The 20,018-nt window shown below is 39.8% G+C and overlaps 1 protein-coding gene and 1 long non-coding RNA gene across 2 annotated transcripts in view; both read left to right on the forward strand.

Moving 5' to 3' along the window:
• The first annotated feature begins 2 nt into the window (after positions 1–2).
• The window catches only part of LOC146968469 (uncharacterized), a 56,289-nt gene continuing 36,273 nt past the window's right edge, over positions 3–20,018 (forward strand). The window contains exons 1-7 of the mRNA XM_085760476.1: positions 3–100; positions 214–264; positions 481–585; positions 4,864–4,977; positions 5,318–5,404; positions 5,621–5,725; positions 5,913–5,960. Of these exons, the coding sequence (XP_085616602.1) occupies positions 481–585; positions 4,864–4,977; positions 5,318–5,404; positions 5,621–5,725; positions 5,913–5,960 (459 nt within the window). The 5' untranslated portion in view covers positions 3–100; positions 214–264. The remainder of the gene's footprint in view (positions 101–213; positions 265–480; positions 586–4,863; positions 4,978–5,317; positions 5,405–5,620; positions 5,726–5,912; positions 5,961–20,018) is intronic.
• Positions 6,156–9,254, forward strand: LOC146968470 (uncharacterized). The gene is made up of 5 exons (XR_015034329.1): positions 6,156–6,406; positions 7,884–7,970; positions 8,456–8,551; positions 8,744–8,845; positions 9,174–9,254. It is a non-coding gene; the product is annotated as an uncharacterized LOC146968470 (long non-coding RNA).

Genomic DNA, 20,018 nt, shown 5'->3' on the forward strand with positions numbered 1-20,018 from the left:
ACAGAAACCAGATGAACTCCAGCAGCTCCTGGAAGAGAAGAAGCAACAAGAAGATGAACATCAGAGACAGAAGAAGCAGCTGGAGACCAAGAACCAACAGGTTCATCTGTTCAACAACTAAACTGAGATGAGAATCCACACAGACCTAAATGTTGTGTCTTCATTCACTAAATCACATCAATCATCTCTCTTCTTCTCTGTCCTTCCTCCCAGTTGGAGCAGCTCCAGGAAGAGAAGAAGAAGCTGGAGGAGAAGATCAGAGAGGTTCATGTTTCTACCTAAATCAATGAGCTGTCTCTTCTTCTCTCTCTTTATCTACTTCTCTCAACACTGAGGCAGGAAATAACTGTGAAGCTCAAGAGTCTCTAGAGAAAAGAAGGAAATCTGTCCATTGTCCTGAGAGACACAATTTGATCAACACTCTCAACAGCTTTTGAAATGTTGAAATGAAGATGTCTGTCATCTCCTCTCTCCTCCCAGATGATAAAGAAACAAGCTGAGCTGCTGAAGCTCAGTGTAGACGAACAGAGGACGAAGGATGAGCTGATGATGCTGAAGGAAAAGCTGAAGATCAAGAAGTCAGAGGTTTATTTCTTCATATTGATCCTTCAGCATTGATTCACATGTCTAGGCCCGCACTCACACCACCTCGAACCCAAGCTGCTCAAGCACGGTTGCCTCCGACACATACGTTGATATAGAGGGATTATTTGTTTACCAACACGGCGGATGTGCGATTAAAACCAGCCTATTTTTTAGGCCTTTTCTCTAAAATTGCATATCCATAATAAAATGAGTATATCTCTGCAACCACAAGGTCTATTTGAATACTTTTGGTGTCATAGTAAAGGGAAAAAAATGAGGAATTGCTGAGATGTGTACATTTCAGTATATCTATTACTGGTGAAGAGTAAATGAAGATGACACACAGAAAAAAAATTAATAAAATGAATATTCGCCTAAAAAAAATCATATTTTTGATGAGTGCCCTTTAGAATAATGCTGATGAAGCTCAAACTCTCTATAAAATCATTGTACAACATGTGAACATTGTCTCTGCAGTGGTTGATTCTGATTAATTGAAGCAGGACAAAATGATTGAGATTTTACTACAAAATATCCAGGCGAACTTTCCAAAATGTCCATTTTTGGCACAGCTTGGAACCACCTGCTACTATAAACTATTGTTTAATCTTTATTTTCACACAATTTGGATAAACTAACTGAAAATAAATCTACTGGAACCGATTGTAAATAACTAACATAGTGGATTCAGTGTCTCTGCGTCCTGCTGCTCAGAGCAGCTTATTTGGGGGGGGTTGGCTTTCAGCCTCTATCTCTGCAGCGGAGTGGTCGATTCGAGAGATTGGCGGCTCATTCTAACCAATAGAGAGAGAGGAATGACGCTAGACCCACATCGATGTGATTGGCCGCACTGGCAGCCATGAGCCAGCCATGAACCAATCAGATCAGCAGATCCACGTGCAGGCCAACGTGGGGGCTCCAGGGTGAAACTGCCTTCAGCCGTCGACTTCCAGGCTGCGCAGCCTGGGAGGCTGCACTCTGGGCTGCACAAGCGCCACCCTCTACCGCAAGCGGCAGAGCGGAGTGATTCAACCGAGCGGCAACCTAAACAAACTGCTTAGCAACACTGCAAACTGCTTTAGCTAGATATTTAAGCTGTTTTATTCGACAAATACAAGCAAGAGCTAGATTTTCAGAGTATTTTTGTAACTTAACTGGTTAGTTGAGCTGCTCGATTTTTTAATTGCAAGTGCTAACGTGAGCTTAGCTAACTTTGTTTGTTTGTTGATACAAAAGGCATCAGCATGAAAGGCTGATAGCAGAGATTCCTTGCAGGCTGGCCATAATGCTATGATAATTTATCATATTCAGTCATCTGCCTTCAAGGCTGATTGTTGAAGCTGCCTTGCAGGCTGATTATTAGGTTAATGCAGATTTCACATTGCATATATTTTCATTATTGCCTTAGCTGCCTTCAAGGCTGATTGTAGAAGCTAGTGCCTTGCAGGCTGATTATTATGCTAATGCAGATTTCACATTTCATTATTGCCTTAGCTGCCTTCAAGGCTGATTGTAGAAACTAGTGCCTTGCAGGCTGATTATTAAGTTAATGCAGATTTCACATTGCATATATTTTCATTATTGCCTTAGCTGCCTTCAAGGCTGATTGTGCCTTGCAGGCTGATTATTAAGTTAATGCAGATTTCACATTGCATATATTTTCATTATTGCCTAGCTGCCTTCAAGGCTGATTGTAGAAGCTAGTGCCTTGCAGGCTGATTATTATGCTAATGCAGATTTCACATTTCATTATTGCCTTAGCTGCCTTCAAGGCTGATTGTAGAAACTAGTGCCTTGCAGGCTGATTATTATGCTAATGCAGATTTCACATTGCATATATTTTCATTATTGCCATTGCTGCCTTCAAGGCTGATTGTAGAAACTAGTGCCTCGCAGGCTGATTATTTGGCTATATTGTATCCTTGAAGCCTTGAAGGATGCTGACTGAATAATGACAATTATACAATATGAAATTATCCTTAGCCTAATAATCAGCCTGCAAGGCACCAGTTTCTACAATCAGCCTTGCAGGCAGCTAAGGCAATGAAAATGTGAAATCTGCATTAACCTAATAATCAGCCTTCAAGGCACTATTTTCTACAATCAGCCTTGAAGGCAGCAAAGGCAATAATCAAATGTGAAATCTGCATTAGCCTAATAATCAGCCTGCAAGGCACTAGTTTCTACAATCAGCCTTGAAGGCTGCTGACTGAATAATGAAAGTATGCAATATGAAAGCTTCATTAGCCTAATAATCAGCCTGCAAGGCACTGGTTTCTACAATCAGCCTTGAAGGCAGCAAAGGCAATAATGAAATGTGAAATTTGCAGCATAATAATCAGCCTGCAAGGCACTGGTTTCTACAATCAGCCTTGAAGGCAGCAAAGGCAATAATGAAATGTGAAATCTGCAGCATAATAATCAGCCTGCAAGGCACTGGTTTCTACAATCAGCCTTGAAGGCAGCTAAGGCAATAATGAAAATGTATGCAATGTGAAATCTGCATTAACCTAATAATCAGCCTGCAAGGCAGCTTCTACAATCAGCCTTGAAGGCAGATGACTGAATATGATAAATTATCATAGCATTATGGCCAGCCTGCAAGGAATCTCTGCTATCAGCCTTTCATGCTGATGCCTTTTGTATCAACAAACAAACAAAGTTAGCTAAGCTCACGTTAGCACTTGCAATTAAAAAATCGAGCAGCTCAACTAACCAGTTAAGTTACAAAAATACTGAAAATCTAGCTCTTGCTTGTATTTGTCGAATAAAACAGCTTAAATATCTAGCTAAAGCAGTTTGCAGTGTTGCTAAGCAGTTTGTTTAGGTTGCCGCTCGGTTGAATCACTCCGCTCTGCCGCTTGCGGTAGAGGGTGGCGCTTGTGCAGCCCAGAGTGCAGCCTCCCAGGCTGCGCAGCCTGGAAGTCGACGGCTGAAGGCAGTTTCACCCTGGAGCAACGTGGGGTTGTGTGCGCTCCGTCAGGCTCCGTGCAGGGTCCTAGAGCCGTCGGGTTTCGGCCCGGCTGGTTCAGATGTAAACACTAGGCAGAGTTCAACTGGAAATATTGTGGATTTACCCATAACACAACCTTTTCACGGCAAAACAGCAAAGGTAAGAGCAAATGTACGACCATGTTTTGGCCACGCAGTGTCTGTTTTTGCTCGACTTTGCTGGTTGTTGTCTTCTCCCTCTGCCGTGCTGCTGCTAGCTGCTGCTGCTAGCTGCTGTGTTAGCCGCGGTTGCTAAGCAACGCCCCACTGTTTGTAGCAGGCTCGGAGGTCGCTGATGTGTTTTGCATAATGTACAGTAGTATACGAGCCAGAAATGTGGCGACTGGGTCCACACAGAGGTGCTTCATGAAGTTTGATGTCTAGTTGTTTGTTTGAGTAGTGTTTGGGCTGTGTTTGGGTCATATAAACATGGTTTTTACACGTTGTAGCCCAGCTTCTGCTGTTTAATTTGACATATAATATGACCATATTCTTTCATAATCAGTGCAGTGGGGGCTCTGTTATTGTTCTGCATGTCTTCAAGTCTCCCTCTGGATTTGAACAACCTGACTGCAGAAAGAACGCTGCCTTTCAAACACCAGCGGTGATGAGGCACTGACAACAATATAAACTGGTTTATGTGACTTAAGGTGACATTAAATTTCCTTCAACCATGCACGGAAAAGGGGAATGATAAAAAATATTTTTCTATTTTATTGAGAAACAATGCCCAGGTCAGCAATGCATGACAAAAAACATGTGGTTCATCTGTCACCTCAAGTTAAACCAACACAACGTGGACACACACAACTCCGGTGACGTGTAGAAAAGCTAAAAAAGTGTTTCCATTACACTTTTGTTTGTATCGATACGTCTCAAAAATCACCTCATGAGAGCATAAAAACCTTTAAGCGATATTTGAGAGTTTTTTTTTTTAAATGTAGGCTAGGTGTATCCATTACCAGTTTTTAATTTCGATATTTAGGTTTTGCGCATTTCAAGGGGTAATGGAAACACACCTAGTGATGATCTCATCAGCTTTTCTCAGCTGTAGACTGTGAATGAGATCAACACTGAGACACAGACTGATTCTCTGCTGCTTGTTGCTTCACTTTCTTCATCAACTTCATCAACACAACATCTGAACTGGTTCAGTCTCCTCTGAGGAGAAACCACATGTTACCAACCACAAGACACAGAACAGTTCAGCAACGACCTGATGCTGCATTTGTTTCTATATGAGTCGTTGGACAGAGAGTTCAGTCACATGTTCTTCTTCTGATCCAGAGTTCAACCAAGGAGGAACTGGAGAAGAAGGAGGAGGAAGCTGAGCAGGAAGTAGAAACACTGGATAACAAGCTGGAGACCAAGGAGACTGAGCTCCAGACCAAGAACAATGAGGTTCAGAAGATCTTTGTTTAGTTTTCTTTGACCTCTGTTGCTTGCTGTTTAACACTGAATTAAATAATTTAAATCTGTGTCAAAAACAAAATGTAAGAAAATCATGATGTTCGGTTTAAAGACAAGAACAGGTTGGTCAGAGAAAGACTGGTTTTAGATAAACAGAAACAAAAAGAACATCCTGTGTCATTAAATGTTCTCTGGAAATATTCAACATGAATAATCTAAAAGAAAATCTTAGTTTTAAAACATATTTCCTGGGAAGTATTTACAGCAGCTCTAACTTTATTTTTATTTTTCATTTGTGTCTCTGATCTTGTTTTTTGTCTTTTCTGTCCAGTTGCCAGAAAAACAATCTGAGCTGCTGCAGCTGATCCTGGATCACTTTGAGACACCGGAGAACAACCAGGAGACCTTGATGTCAACGGTTTGTATTTAACAGTGTTAAAGTGAAGCAAGATGTTATGGTAGCCCCCCCCCCCCCACCCCACTCCACACACACACACACACACACTATATAATATAATTCCCCCAATACCCAGTGGCAAACGATAACATTTTCTGTCCCATTTTTACCACCAACATTTTAAATGAAATTCAAACATTCTCCAGCTCACCTCTGCTCCGTTCTCGTTCTTCTCAGCTGAAACAGAAACAAGATGAACTCCAGAATCTCCTGGAAGAGAAGAAGAAACAAGAAGATGAACAGCAGAGACAGAAGACGGAGCTGGAGTTCAAGAACAAACAGGTTCATCTGTTCAACAACTAAACTGAGATTCACATGTCTAGTTGATGTTCTTCATCTCACCTCCACTCAGTGACATGATGTCTCAGATAAAGTCCACTGGCTGTATAATGAGCTCCTGGGTTGTAGAACTGAACAGAGACTTTAAAGTGTCATCATGTCTCTGTCTGTCTCTCCTCCTCCCTCACAGCTGGAGAAGATCAGAAACCCAACAAACTGGTCTCACATCGGTCCTCTAGTAAGTCCTGACGTCATGAACCCAGTGAAACTCTGTGGTGTTCCTCATGAACTAAACACCAAAGTCATTGATGATCTCATCAGCTTTTCTCAGCTGTAGACTGTGAATGAGATCAACACTGAGACACAGACTGATTCTCTGCTGCTTGTTGCTTCACTTTCTTCATCAACTTCATGAACACAACATCTGAACTGGTTCAGTCTCCTCTGAGGAGAAACCACATGTTACCAACCACAAGACACAGAAACGTTCAGCAACGACATGATGCTGCATTTGTTTCTATATGAGTCATTGGACAGTCAGTTCAGTCACATGTTCTTCTTCTGATCCAGGATCCAAAAAGAGGAGAACTGAAGAAGAAGGAGGAGGAAGCTGAGCAGGAAGTAGAAATACTGGAGAAAGAGCTGGAGACCAAGGAGACTGAGCTCCAGACCAAGACCAAGGAGGTTCAGAAGATTTTTGTTTAGTTTCCTTTGACCACTGTTGCTTGCTGTTTAACACTGAATTAAATAATTTCGATTTAAAGTTAAAGCAGAAGTAAGTGATATATTTGTGTTAATAAAAGTCTTAAATAGTTATATCTTCCGACAGCAATCACTTACATAGAGTGTTTGGACAGAAACACGGGTCTGTCAGTCACTCTGCTCTGCTCTGAGCCGAAGAGAAAACATTTATCGTATCCTACAGTTTTTATCCAATGAGGAGAGAGAACGGCATGCAGGGCTGTGTGTGCAGCCAAGGAACGCCGTGAATGTGGTGACGTAGCGACGAGGACTGTTATGGTGCGTTCAAGGAAACTCGTATTTTTCCGACCGTGAAGTGGTACCAGTTCGATCTGGTACGAGTTCATGGGTCGGAAGTTACGAGTGGCCGTTATAGTGACTTTCACCGGTAAAACAGGTCGGAAAAACACGAGTGGGTTGCCTGGAACGCTACAAAGTCGTAAGTTGTGACTTGAAGCTGTAATTTACGATTTCAAAAGCCTGCCTGGAACGCAGCATTAGCGAAAACGACCGGACCACTTACTTCTGCTTTAAGTTAAAGTTAAAGATACTTTATTAAAGCAGATATCAGTGGCACGGCCGTTTCGGCTAATGCTGTGTTCAAGGCAGGCTTTTGAAACCGTAAGTTACAGCTTCAAGTCACAACTAAGACTTGGTAGCGTTCCAGGTAACCCGTAGCTCGTGTTTTTACCATCCTGTTGTCTGTGAAAGTTCCCTATAACGGCCACTCGTAACTTCCGACCCGTGAACTCGTACCAGATCGAACTGGTATGACTTCACAGGAAAGAAAAACACAAAGTACGAGTTTCCTTGAACGCACCATGAGTTAGCAGCCCCCGCCCTTGTCAGGCATCAATTGGTCCTCGTGCTACGTCACCACATTCACGCGCATCCCTTGGCTGCACACACAGCCCTTCATGCCGTTCTCTCCCCTCATTGGATAACACTTGTATCCCACAAGGAAAATTTTCTCCTCGGGTTACAGCAGAGCAGAGTGACGGAGAGACTCGTGTTTAGGCTGAAATACTTCATGTAAGTGATTGCTGACGGAAAATAGGACTATTTAGGATTTATATTAACAAAAACATTCCACTGATATCTGCTTTAATACATTACAATGTTACCAGCAGCGGAAGACAACACAAGTCCACAAACACGCATCATGCACAAAAATACACAATAACAACAATATTGCACAACCCGTTACAAACTTGTGTCAGTTTGTGTCGAAAACAAGACAGACAAAGACTGGTTTTAGATAAACAAAAGCAAAAAGAATCCTGTGTTTTCATTAAATGGAAATATTCAACATGAATAATCTAAAAGTCTAGAAAATCTAAAATCTCAGTTTAAAAACATATTTTCTGGGAAGTATTTACAGCAGCTCTAACTTTAATTCTTGTTTTTGTTTTCTCTCCAGTTGTTAGAAAAACATTCTGAGCTGCTGCATCTGATCCTGGATCACTTTCAGACACTGGAGAAGAAACAGGAGACCTCGATGACAACGGTTCGTATTTGTACTTTTTACACTTGTAAAGTGAAGAAAGAAGAAATGGAAAAGAGGAGAGCTGCAGGAAGCTAACGGCTTAAAAACTCAAAGTGAATAGTTGTAAAACCTAAAACAAATCACCCATGGATGAAAAGTCCATCCTCTGTCCAAACAGGTGGAAATGCGTTGAGAATTTTTTTTCCATGTATCAATTTAATAAATATTTGCCCTCTCACCGCTGTGTGTCTCTTCTACCACCAGAAACATTATATGAAACATGATGTGTCATGACCGTCATGCTTATGAAAATGTGAAGAACTTCACTTTCAAGAAAATGTGAAACAAACTCATGGATGGAGCCTCAGTGCTCAGTCAGTAGAGAGAGTTAAACATAAACAACATGAGTGAAGGAAACAGACCAGGCTTCTTCCAGCTGATCTTCTCCTCCATCCACCTCCACTCACTGCTTCACACATCTAACTGGATGTTTCCTCCTCCATCAGACATCCAGCCAGCAGACCGAGGAAGAACCAGATAAAGACTACGTCATTTGGATTAACAAAAATGGCGATGTTGTTCTCCTAAACAACTCCTCTGAGGTAAAGTTGTTGTCAGTGAAGATCAGAGAAGAAATGTGTGTTTCCCAGTAGAAGCTGGATTTGAGCTGAGCTTCTCCTTTATCAACAAGAAGAAACTCTTAGTGAAGTTTAGTGATTATTGTCCTTCATGGTTATTTAGTCAGTCTCATGTTGTCACTTCCTGTTTGACATGATCCACTTTCCTTCAAACAGAAGCTGCAGCTGAAGAACTGGAAGTTACAACTGGAGTGCACCAAGAAAAGTGAAACCATCAAACTCACAGAGCTTCTCCTGGAGCGAGGACAGACAATCCCTGTGAGTTTCACTTGTTAAAAAGTTGTTTTACATTTCTTGATGCAGCTCTTCTCTGTTTTTTCCTCCTCATTTCCTGCTTAAAGGGACATTCTGACTATTTACTGCTTCACATCCATGAAGCTGTGGGAGTGATGGACGGTCAAACCTCTACAAACACCAGACTCTACGATTTCCACAGAGCAACAGAAACATGATAGGACTTTCCTCACAGCCTGAGCTGTACTCTGTGTGACAAACACACTTCATATGTCAAAGAGCTGCAGGTGAACACAGGGTTTCTGTCATGGAGAGAACAATTCACAATTCTTCTCTAACTCTACATTCACAGATCTGGGAAAAAGAGGGAAAGTACAAAGGATATGGAGACGTAAAAAAAGCAACACTTGTAAACTCCAGTGGAGAGGTCTGACACCATGTTACATTATATACTCTAATATGTTATTACATCACATCTGTCTGATTATGTTATATTTATTTATATTTGTAACCACAACCTCTTTTTTGCTTTTTGTTTCAGACTGTGGCGACATGCACTCGTCAACAACTCTGAGGACGTTTGCTGATGTAGTTTAATATTGTGTGTCAGGTTTTTATGAACTTCCACACATAATAACATAAACACAACACACTGTAACAGTGAGACATTACAGTAAAGTCATTACTGCTTATACACATGAGAAACAAAGAATAGATCAAAATAAAAACTGATTCATCCTTCAATAGAATATAATAAAGACAGTGAGGGCGACTGTGACAGTAGTTTATACAATAAAAGCTGTTTTTATTTTGTCCTCTGTTTCAAACTAAGTCCACTGTCCAACAGATGGACAGAGTCTTTGGAGCTGATTTAACACAGTCTGAGGATGTGATCATCATTCAGAGTGTTTTCATATCTTCACTTTCTGTAAATCATTCACAGTTTGATTGTAGAACAACATCTGTGTAGACGTCATGTCATTTTTATTATAATTTTTTAATAAAACTCGTTTATACATGAGTCGTTGCAGTTGATTCTTTAGTTCAGTAATTTGAGGAGAAATCTGGACTTTGTTGATCCTGATACCAGTGACACCTTCAGGGTCACACCTGAGTTCTTCTGTCACATGTGGTGATTTAGTTCATCTTTTATTTTACAGAAATGTAGCTAATATTAAACACTGCAGGAAATGCTGCTTCGTGAGTTTCAATGTAAAAAACTAACTATTCATCAGTGAGAGTGAGACTTGATTTCCTTAAAGCTGCAGTGTCTCAGTTTATCAACTGCTCAGCCTAAAGAGTCATTGATCTGAGTCATGATGGTTTTAATTGCAGCTGTAATATTTTACACTGGTGATCACCAGGCTCAAAGTTCACTTCAGGACAAACACACTCATAGTGAAACTGTTTTGTTTATTGATTAATTCATTTATATGTCAAGTCTGAAAATGTCTTTATGAATGAGGTTTCAATGTTTGTAACTATTTCACCCTCCAGTCAGTTTCTTCAGTGTTTAGAGACCAACCAACAGCTGTTACTGATCAATATACTGAACAATTACATGAAATCCTACAACTGATCAACCAGAGCCAGAAATGAAGGTCAATGATCTGTTAATGATTAATAAACTCTATCATAGCAGGGGATATGCAATCCACCAAACAACATGTTGTTCTTATAGTTGTGTAAATGTCAATCAGTATTCAGTTTTTATGTGTCAAGCTTGAAAAATAAACAAACAAAAAAACAAGAACAACAGAAATCTACATATTCAGTTTTATTACATTCAATTAACATGATTTTGAAAATGTATTATGGGTCATTTCTCCTTCAACAAACCATCTTTCTCTTCAGTCTTCACTCATGTGTCTTTTTTTCTTTTAACTGTGAGACAAAATACATTAAAAAAATTATATTGGTTAATTATTAAACTCAACGGTCACCTACTCAACTTTTCACTAGGCTTTCTTTAGTGGCCTTCTTAGTTGAATGGGTCTTTCTTAGATTTCCAGAGCACTTCGCTCCCAGAACGCAGGTCTGTTAGTGACTCCCAGTATCTCTAAAACCAGACTGGGAGGTAGAGCCTTCAGTTACCGGGCTCCTTTACTGTGGAACCAGCTCTCTCCATGGGTCAAAGAGGCAGACACTCTAACTACATTTAAGTCTAGACTTAAGACCTTCCTTTATGACAGGGCTTTTAGTTAGGGCTGGTTCAGGTAGCTCTGAACCATTTTATAGCTACGCTGCTATAGGCTTAGACTGCTGGGGGACACATCTGGTTACACCGCCGTTGTTAACATTTTCATGTTTCTCACATTCTGTTGTACAATTGTTTTCTTGTATGTAACAACATCTATTGCACGTCTGTACGTCCTGGGTGATGGATCCCTCCTCTGTTGCTCACCCTGAGGTTTCTCCTGGTTTTCCCTGTTAAAAGGGTTTTCCATGGAGTTTTTCCTCAGTGGATGTGAGGGTCTAAGCACAGAGGATGTTGTTGTGATGCCATGTAAAGCCCTTTGAGACAAACTGTTTGTAAAAACGGGCTATACAAATAAAATTGCCTTGCCTTGCCATTGCCTATTAGATGATGAATAAATAAGTAATAAAGATCTCACCCTGAGCTTTAGGGAACTGTAATATTTTAAAGTACTTGCCCATGACTGACGACATAATCAATAATTTACGGTTCAACCATCAGTCTCACCTGGACACGTGCATAGATAACTTCCTTCTGTGGTTTTTTGGCTGCTCTGTGGTTCTGGGCAGACTTGGATCTGGATGATCCTGGTTCTGCTTTGGAAACAAACAGAATTTGCGTTTCATCTTAAAATATAAAATAATGTGTTGACACCATAAATGATAAAACACAATTTGGTCACAACCAAAGGCTTATGTCACACTTCCTGCTTCTGGAACATTAAAAATCGCCGAGCAGTGTACATCCACTTCTGGTAGTCACCCTGGTTAAGGAATAAACTATGGCAACCTCCTCTCGCCGGTGTTGTTGTAGTATACCGGACTTAAAAGTGGGTGGAAGAGGCTAAAACCCAGAGCTACACCCAGCTGCTTTGCTGCTTTCCCTGGAGCAGCTGGGGAGAATCAGATTAATCGGCAGTCAGTTTTTGATCAGGTTAATGTACGCCTTGTTCAACTGTGAGGACAAGCACGAGGAGGCTGAGGCTAGTGCTAGTGGCTCAGCTGGAGGAGGAGGAGGACGAACAGCCCACCGCCGAAGATGAATTGAATATTAACTATAACATAATCATTGAAATAAAGAGAAACTGAGCAGGACTTTTCCCATGGCAATCATTTGTTTATGACAGTTAAGACACATATACATGTCGTAACACCGTAGCCGCTCCAGCCCCACTAGCCGTCCCGGGCTAGCGAGTGCTAGCACGTCTCTCTCAGCAGCAGCAGCAGCAGTCAGGACTGCAAAGAAAAATAAATGCAGTCCGAGTGAAGTGATGCCCGGTTGTTACTGATAACTAAAGCCTCAACTGGTAACAACAAGTATTAGGGCCGTTTCTGTGAACTAGCTTAATGCCAACTTCGGCTAGCGGTTAGCATCTGCCGCTAACACCGACTTCCCAGCTCACCACAACAGCTCTTATGTCTGTTACAACATAACGTTGCCGGTGTTTGCAAACTGCATGAACAAAATTTCACACTCTACCTTTATTAATTAATAACAATTATTATAACTTTTTAATGTTCGTTTTCAAGTGGCACAACATCATCTGGACCCCACTTTTGGGTGATCTGTCGTCTTTTCCGTTTTGTTTGTTTGGACTTGATATGAATTAAAAATGAATGCTATTGAATAGCCTATGTCATTATTAGCCTATCATTAAAAAAAATTAAAGTGACCGGTAAAAATAGATTATGACGGAATTTTTATGACCCCGTCAGTCAAAATGACCGGCAACGAAAAAGTCTAGCGCAACCTCTGCCCCCACCTATTCTGTATGTAAAGCACATTGAGTTGCCTTGGTATGAAATGCGCTATATAAATAAAGATGCCTTGCCTTGCCTTGCCTATTCTCTTTACCTCTTTCAATCTTGGTTTGTGTTAACATGTTTCTTGTTCATACCACTGCACTAAGATTGATTTGCACTGGAACTTTGAAAACGCAGCAGAGAAAAGCAAAGCTCTTGAATATGCACAGGCTTAAAGCTCTTGAATGATTTGTATCCATCATTTCTTGTCCTGCGCTGCCCACTATGGGACGTCACTGGCAGAATTCACCTCCCCTCCCCCGCCTGAATCTTCAATTCAGATTCAGATTCAGATTCATAATTTATTGTCCCCGAGGGGAAATTCATTTTCACAGTTCTGTTCCAGACAAAAAACACCAACACATGTGCAACACCAGAAAAAATAATACATACATAGTATATATATATAATTGGTTACAGGTGTCCGTTATCTCATTGATTATTTGTACCAGTTTGCAGCACATCACAGTCTTGGGAACGATGTGCTCTCTGTTGCTGAGTGGCAGAGTAAAGGTTTAGTATGATGAGATCATGCCTCAGTCATGTCACATCATTGCTTGACTTTTGATTCCAACTATACAGCTGTCATTGGACAGTCCTTGATTCCTCATAGTATAAAGCTCATTGCAACTTAGGTCTTCTGTGGCCATATGGTTAGTGTGTCAGGTTACCACTCATGAAGTCACAGGTTCAATTCCTGCCTTAGACATGTTTCTTGCATGTCTTTGTCAATTTATTCTGCTAATTCAGCATGGTTCAGCAATGGCTTTCAGCATTCACACGCATTTTCCGTTAGGAAATGCTGTTTCTAGTCATTTTTTAAAATTGTATTGCTGTTTTCTCGTACAACTATTATTTTGTTATCTCAGTATAACAAAGACCTTTTCTAATAAGAGAAATAATTATTGCATAATGTGAATATATGGCCATTTTAGGCTTCCATAGAGAGCCTAACACTGGTCTATTTGTTTTAAATAATCAGTGTGTTTGTTAATGAATAGAAACCCACATGTTGGTGTGACTGACAGTAGACGTCTCCTGCTTCTACATCTGGTTATAAATACTCAAGCGGGCAGATTGAAGGTCTGAACAGGCCTCTTACCGTTTTCTGTCTGTGCTTCTCTGCTGTGGTTAGTCTCAGTGCAGACGTTCAAACTCTCACCAGTGTCAGCAGCGTCTAGAACAACAGACCACAGAGAGAGGCAGCAGAAATCATTCAGACGTTAGAGTCGACCGCTTCAACTGCCACTGACTCCTCTTCTTATTCGCTTCAACTGCCACTGACTCCTCTTCTTATTTTAACCTCCTCAGTGGTCGACCAAGATGATGAACACCTGAATCTTAAAATACGTTTCATCAGAATACAGATATGTGAAAGGCCTTGTTGTTTGTTTCACATTGTGTTTAAGAAAAAAACAAGTCTAGTTAACCTGCGTTCTTTCTCTTCTTTGTGACAACGACTGCATACGTCAAACTATTTAAATCATCTGCTGCATTGTCCACTTCAGAAACTGAAACACAGATAAAATCTATACTGAAGGCTGACAGGTGGACTGGTGTGGTTATATACATCTGAATCAAATTAGTTAGATAACTCACCTGAGTGTGATGTTCTTGACGTCATTGAGCAAACTGATGGATGGAAAAGTAAAATGATTGACATCAATAGAAAAAGGTCTTAAATCATTGTCATACAGTTTATTACAAGAAGTATCTGTTTCTCTGTACCTCTGTGTTTGCTAACATGGAAAAACCCCAGAAACAGCAGTAGCAGCAGCACCAGGGCTATAGCAGAGACGATGATGATGATCCACTGCAGGTTGTGGAGGTTCATAGAGTCATTGGTGACAAGTTCTTTCTGAGCTGGTGGACACATGATGAAAACTGAATGTGCTGCAACTTCACATACTGTATGACACCTGCTGTAGGACTTTATAGTTTCTTAACAACATAGAGATTTAACCACTGTAAATATCAACAATACAAAGGAAAAGTTATCTTCACACAGTCTGTGAATTTATGTTTCCTGTTCAGAGACGTAAAATATATCTTCAATGAAGAAAATATATATATGGATTTTTTTTTATATTTACATATTTTCAAAAATGTATTCAAGTTAAACAGGATTCATATTTACATCATATGGCAGTTTTGTTGAATGCATGTTAACATAGTTTAACATGGTTCATGTACACAATTCCAGGAACAAAATTATGGCTAAAATAATATCTGTAAATATTAAAAACATACACCATATTTTAGTCTAGATCCTGTAAAGAGATGTCAAATATATAAAATACTGTATGTTGTATATTTTGAGATATATAGGGATTAGAGATGTTGTAGTGTAACATTTTAGGGGATGTACTGCTATACTATACTATGTGAATGAGCCCAAAGTTAGCTGAGATAGGCTCCAGCTTACCCCTGACCCTAAGCGGTATAGAAAATTAATGAATGAATGAACAATTATGGCATCTATACATCATGTTAATAGTAAAGCATACTATCTTAGAAATAATAAAAATATCAAATTTTGTACATTTATATTTATTAAAAAATATTGATAAAATTAATATTTTGATGACATTGAAAATGTTATATGTTGAATTTCAGTTTCAGTTTCAAAGATTATATACTTTTTTTTTTACTCATATGTTCATATATCACGACCTTTATAGCTCCTGTTTTAATATATTAAAAATACATAGCAGGAATTGTGTATGTTGACATACGTATACAAAATGTATATGATGATTATGGTATTATTTGATTATTTGTTGTATTTCAAATTTCATAATTTCTTTTGACTAAACATATTTACATTACGCCAATTTTTAACATTATTGCCATTTTTTAAAGGTGTACAGAAATGGCTGTTTGTCCTGTTTGTCGCGCCGAGTTGTCACGAGCTGCAACACGAGTTTACCCGAGTGAGGAAAACGAATTTGATTGGTCGTTATCGAGCGGGCGGGATATTCAAAGCTTGGGGTGAGACCGAGCTCCGTGTGTGTGTGCGTGTCTCAGACGTTTGATTGACGGATTACGGATCCAATATCAGTGGCTGGTGAATCGTGTACAGGCTGACGTATAATCCGTGCACCTGCATTATCCAATGCGAAAAAAAAAATACACACTTTCATCCCGGATTTACTCAAAAGTAGAATTTTGCACAAAGTTTGGCCTACATCATCTGAAAGATGAGTTATCACATTAATTTTATGATCCAGAGTGGGCTCAAATTCAGTTTTCTTTTCTGTACACCTTTAATATATATTTGTGTAATTTTTTTAAACACATATTTTACATACAGTTTTTCACAGTATAATAAACAGTTTACATTTACAGTTGTGTTCAAAATAATAGCAGTCTGACATCACTTGCAAGATAAACCACTGATTTTGTTAGAATTTCAACTTTTTTTTTTCAACTTTTTCTAGAAGGTTTAGTAAAGGTATAGAAAACCAACAGACCCAACAGGCATGACGTGCATGCTGCTGATTCTGTGAAACTGAATCATTTACTGAAAGGGGCGTGTTCAAAAAAATAGCAGTGCCAGGTTCAATTATTGAGGTCATTGATTATGTGAAAAAAAAATAGGTGTTAAACACGTGGCCCTTATTCAAGGATCAAGGCAACTGATGCTGCATATGCTGGCTGTGCATTTGTCCTTGAAAAACAGAGTAACATGGGTTGTTCAAGACACTGTTAAGAAGAAGAGCATTCTTTGATTAAGAAATTAATAAACAAGGGGAAAACCTATAAAGAAGTGCAGAAAATGATAGGCTGTTCAGCTAAAATGATATCAAACGCTTTAAAATGGCAGCCAAAACCAGAAAGGCGAGGAAGAAAAAGAAAAACGACTATTCGAAGGGATCGGAGAATAACCAAAATGGCAAAGGCTCAGCCGATGATCAGCTCCAGGAGGATCAAAGAAGATCTAAGATTGCCCGTGAGTACTGTAACAATCAGACAACGTCTATGTGAAGCCAAGCTACCACCAAGAAGCCCCCACAAAGTCCCATTGTTAAAAAAAATACATGTAATGAAGCGGTTACAATTTGCCAAATAACACATTGACTGGCCTAAAAAGAAATGGCGTAATATTTTGTGGACTGATGAGAGTAAGATTGTTCTTTTTGGGTCTAAGGGCCACAGACAGTTTGTCAGACGTCCTGCAAACACTGAATGAACAGTACACAGTGAAGACCCCCACCCCCCCCATAAGCATGGTGGTGCAAGCATCATGATATGGGGATGTTTCTCGTACTATGGTGTTGGTCCTATTTATCGCATACCAGGGATCATGGATCAGTTTGAGTATATCAGAATACTGGAAGTAGTCATGTTGCCGTATACTGAAGAGGAAATGACCCGAAACAAGACAATGACCCCAAACACACCAGCAAGCATGTAAAAAAAATATATTTCTTGACTTTCTGTACAATATTATCAAATTAAATTACTTTATCCAATTTTCTTGGTTTGAAATAGAATGTGCAGTGTCCCCAATGCAGTTGTGTTCCCTAAAATACAATTTATTTGAAGAATTTTGAGGTTTACTCACCTTTTTAAACACACTGCTATTATTATGAACATAACTGTATATAGTGCTTTTTTATACAATACCCAATACCCCAAGTGCTAAACCGTTATCACTCATGCAACATTCACACCGGGGGGTGGTAAGCTACAACTCTAGCCACAGCTAAAACATGTCTATAAACCCAAATAGATTGTAGAAAATATTTTACAATTCTTATATACAATCTTCAACAGTCCCTGACTGTACAAATAGTTAAGTCTCACCTGTGACAGTCAGTCTGCTCTCTGGTGACTCTCCAGCTCCCTGGATGCTGCACTTGTACAGTCCTTCATCAGACTTGGAGACTTTGTTCATTCTGATCTCTTCTGTTGGACTGTTGTTCATTGTGGCGTTGTCTTTGTAGAAAACAGCTTTCGGGTTGGTGGAAGTCGTCTTGTTTCTGCAGCGCAGAGTCACAGGATCTCCCTCCATCACAGGAAGAGCAGGACTCTCCAGGATCACTGGGCCAGCTGGAGAACATGTTGAAGAAGAGGAAAGTTTGATGAACAGAATTGGTGTTACTCTAAATAGTAAACTAAAGAGAATTCATACAGGTGAGTTGGGATTGAAATTCAAAATAGATATAATGGCTTAAAAAAGTACCAGTGACAATGATGTTAATGCTGTTGCTTCTTTTTCTTCCTTCAGTCTCACACCAGTATTCTCCACTGTCTGGTGAATACAGTGCAGCAGCTCTGCAGGACGAGCCTGATGATGTCCTCTTTATGACGCATATTGTAGTAAGTTCCCCATTGGCCCTGATCCCTCTTACCTGAGCAGAACCATGAGTTCCCTCACAATGAAAAGAGACACGCTCAAGCTCAAAGAACTGCAGACGGTCTGGAGTGATACGAAGAGAAGCTGCACCTAAAACTGAGAAAATAATACAATTATTTTCTTAGGAGTGTTCCAAATTAATCATCAATATTCAGTTTTCTTATCCAGGGAAGGATGAAGTGAGTTTAAACATAAATAAATAAATCTAAACTTAGAAATGGATATTTTTTGAAGGTTTCCCCTGTTCCTCACCCCTTTCCTGAGCATAAAGACTCTGAACTTGTGTCTCCAGCAGAAGAAATTCAAGCATCACTGGAGAAACAAAGGAGCAATGTAATGTTGTAAATCAGCAACAGATGCTTTGATGAGCAGCAACATATAAAAGTGAGGACAGAAAGAGAAGAAATGTGACACTGAGTACTCACACAGTCTGAAGCAGAGAGCTGTGACCTCCATGTCGTCTTGCTGCAGACTGAGCGTTGAGCTGAAATACAACTGAAGTAGAACGTACGTGACAACTTCCTCTTCCTGTGGAGGTTATTTCTGATGCTGCTGCAGAAGGGGGGCAGGGTCTCAGAGGCTGAGGTGGTCTCTCAGTGTTGAGATACAACAACACTGTTTTCATGATAAAATGTGGTTGTGGAATTGGTAGAGGTGTCTTTGAGTATTTAATGCATTTGTGGATGTGTTTTATCCAAGTCTGATAATGATAATGATAATAAAAGATTATGATTATGTCATGAGGTTAAATCCTACAAGACAAGTGAAACTCATACACTCACAAAGTCATACTATCATGTCAACTTTCATTCATATTATTGAAAAGCCTGATGGGTGTAAAAGGAACAAAACGCCCCCTACAGTAAGAGCAGGTAAGAACAGCCACGTCATGTTGTGTACTACTACTACTACACTTTGAAGCTGTATTGTTTTATCAACTGATAAGTTGCCTGGCAACAGGGTCAAAGTCCCTCATAAAGATAGTCAGATTTAAATTAAAGCAGAAGTAAGCGGAATGTTTGTGTTAATATAAGTCTTAAATAGTTGGGTAACACTTTATTTTAAGGGGTCCTTGTTCCTGTGTATCTACATAATTAATTACAGTGTAATTACCTATGTAACCATATGTAATAACATGTACTTACATTGTAAATATATATCGTATTTTGGTGTACTTACAGGTCCTTGTTACACTTGTAATAAGAAATGCCAAAGTGGCCTCTCTCTTTGCACAAGCATTTCTTATTACAAGTGTAACAAGGACCTGTAAGTACACCAAAATACACTATGTATTTACAATGTAAGTACATGTTATTACATACGGTTACATAGGTAATTACACTGTAATTAATTATGTAGATACACAGGAACAAGGACCCCTTAAAATAAAGTGTTACCAATAGTTGTATCTTCCGACAGCAATCACTTCTATAGAGTGTTTGGTCTGAAACACGGGTCTGTCAGTCACTCTGCTCTGCTGTAAGCCGAGGAGAAAACTTTCCTTGTATCCCACAACCTTTATCCAATGAGGAGAGAGAACGGCATAAAGGGGCGGTCCTCTCTGTATGTGCAGCCAAGGGATGCGCGTGAATGTGGTGACGTAAGGACGAGGGCGGGGACTGCTAACTCCATCGGCTGACAAGAAGTTAGCCAAAACCACCGGATCACTTACTTCTGCTTTACAGTAAACTCTGGGCATCATGTTCTTATGTTTAAGGCTGAACTGATTTACTGATCTGTGATCAGATTCACATTTGGTCAACACAGCCATTCACATATAAATTGTAAACAACATAACAGCTTGGTTGAACTTTAAGTTTAGGAAGTTGAACATGA

The sequence above is a fragment of the Trachurus japonicus genome, chromosome 18, assembly GCF_045865225.1.
Source record: "Trachurus japonicus isolate A0001 chromosome 18, Traja_1.0".
Classification (NCBI taxonomy): domain Eukaryota; kingdom Metazoa; phylum Chordata; class Actinopteri; order Carangiformes; family Carangidae; genus Trachurus; species Trachurus japonicus.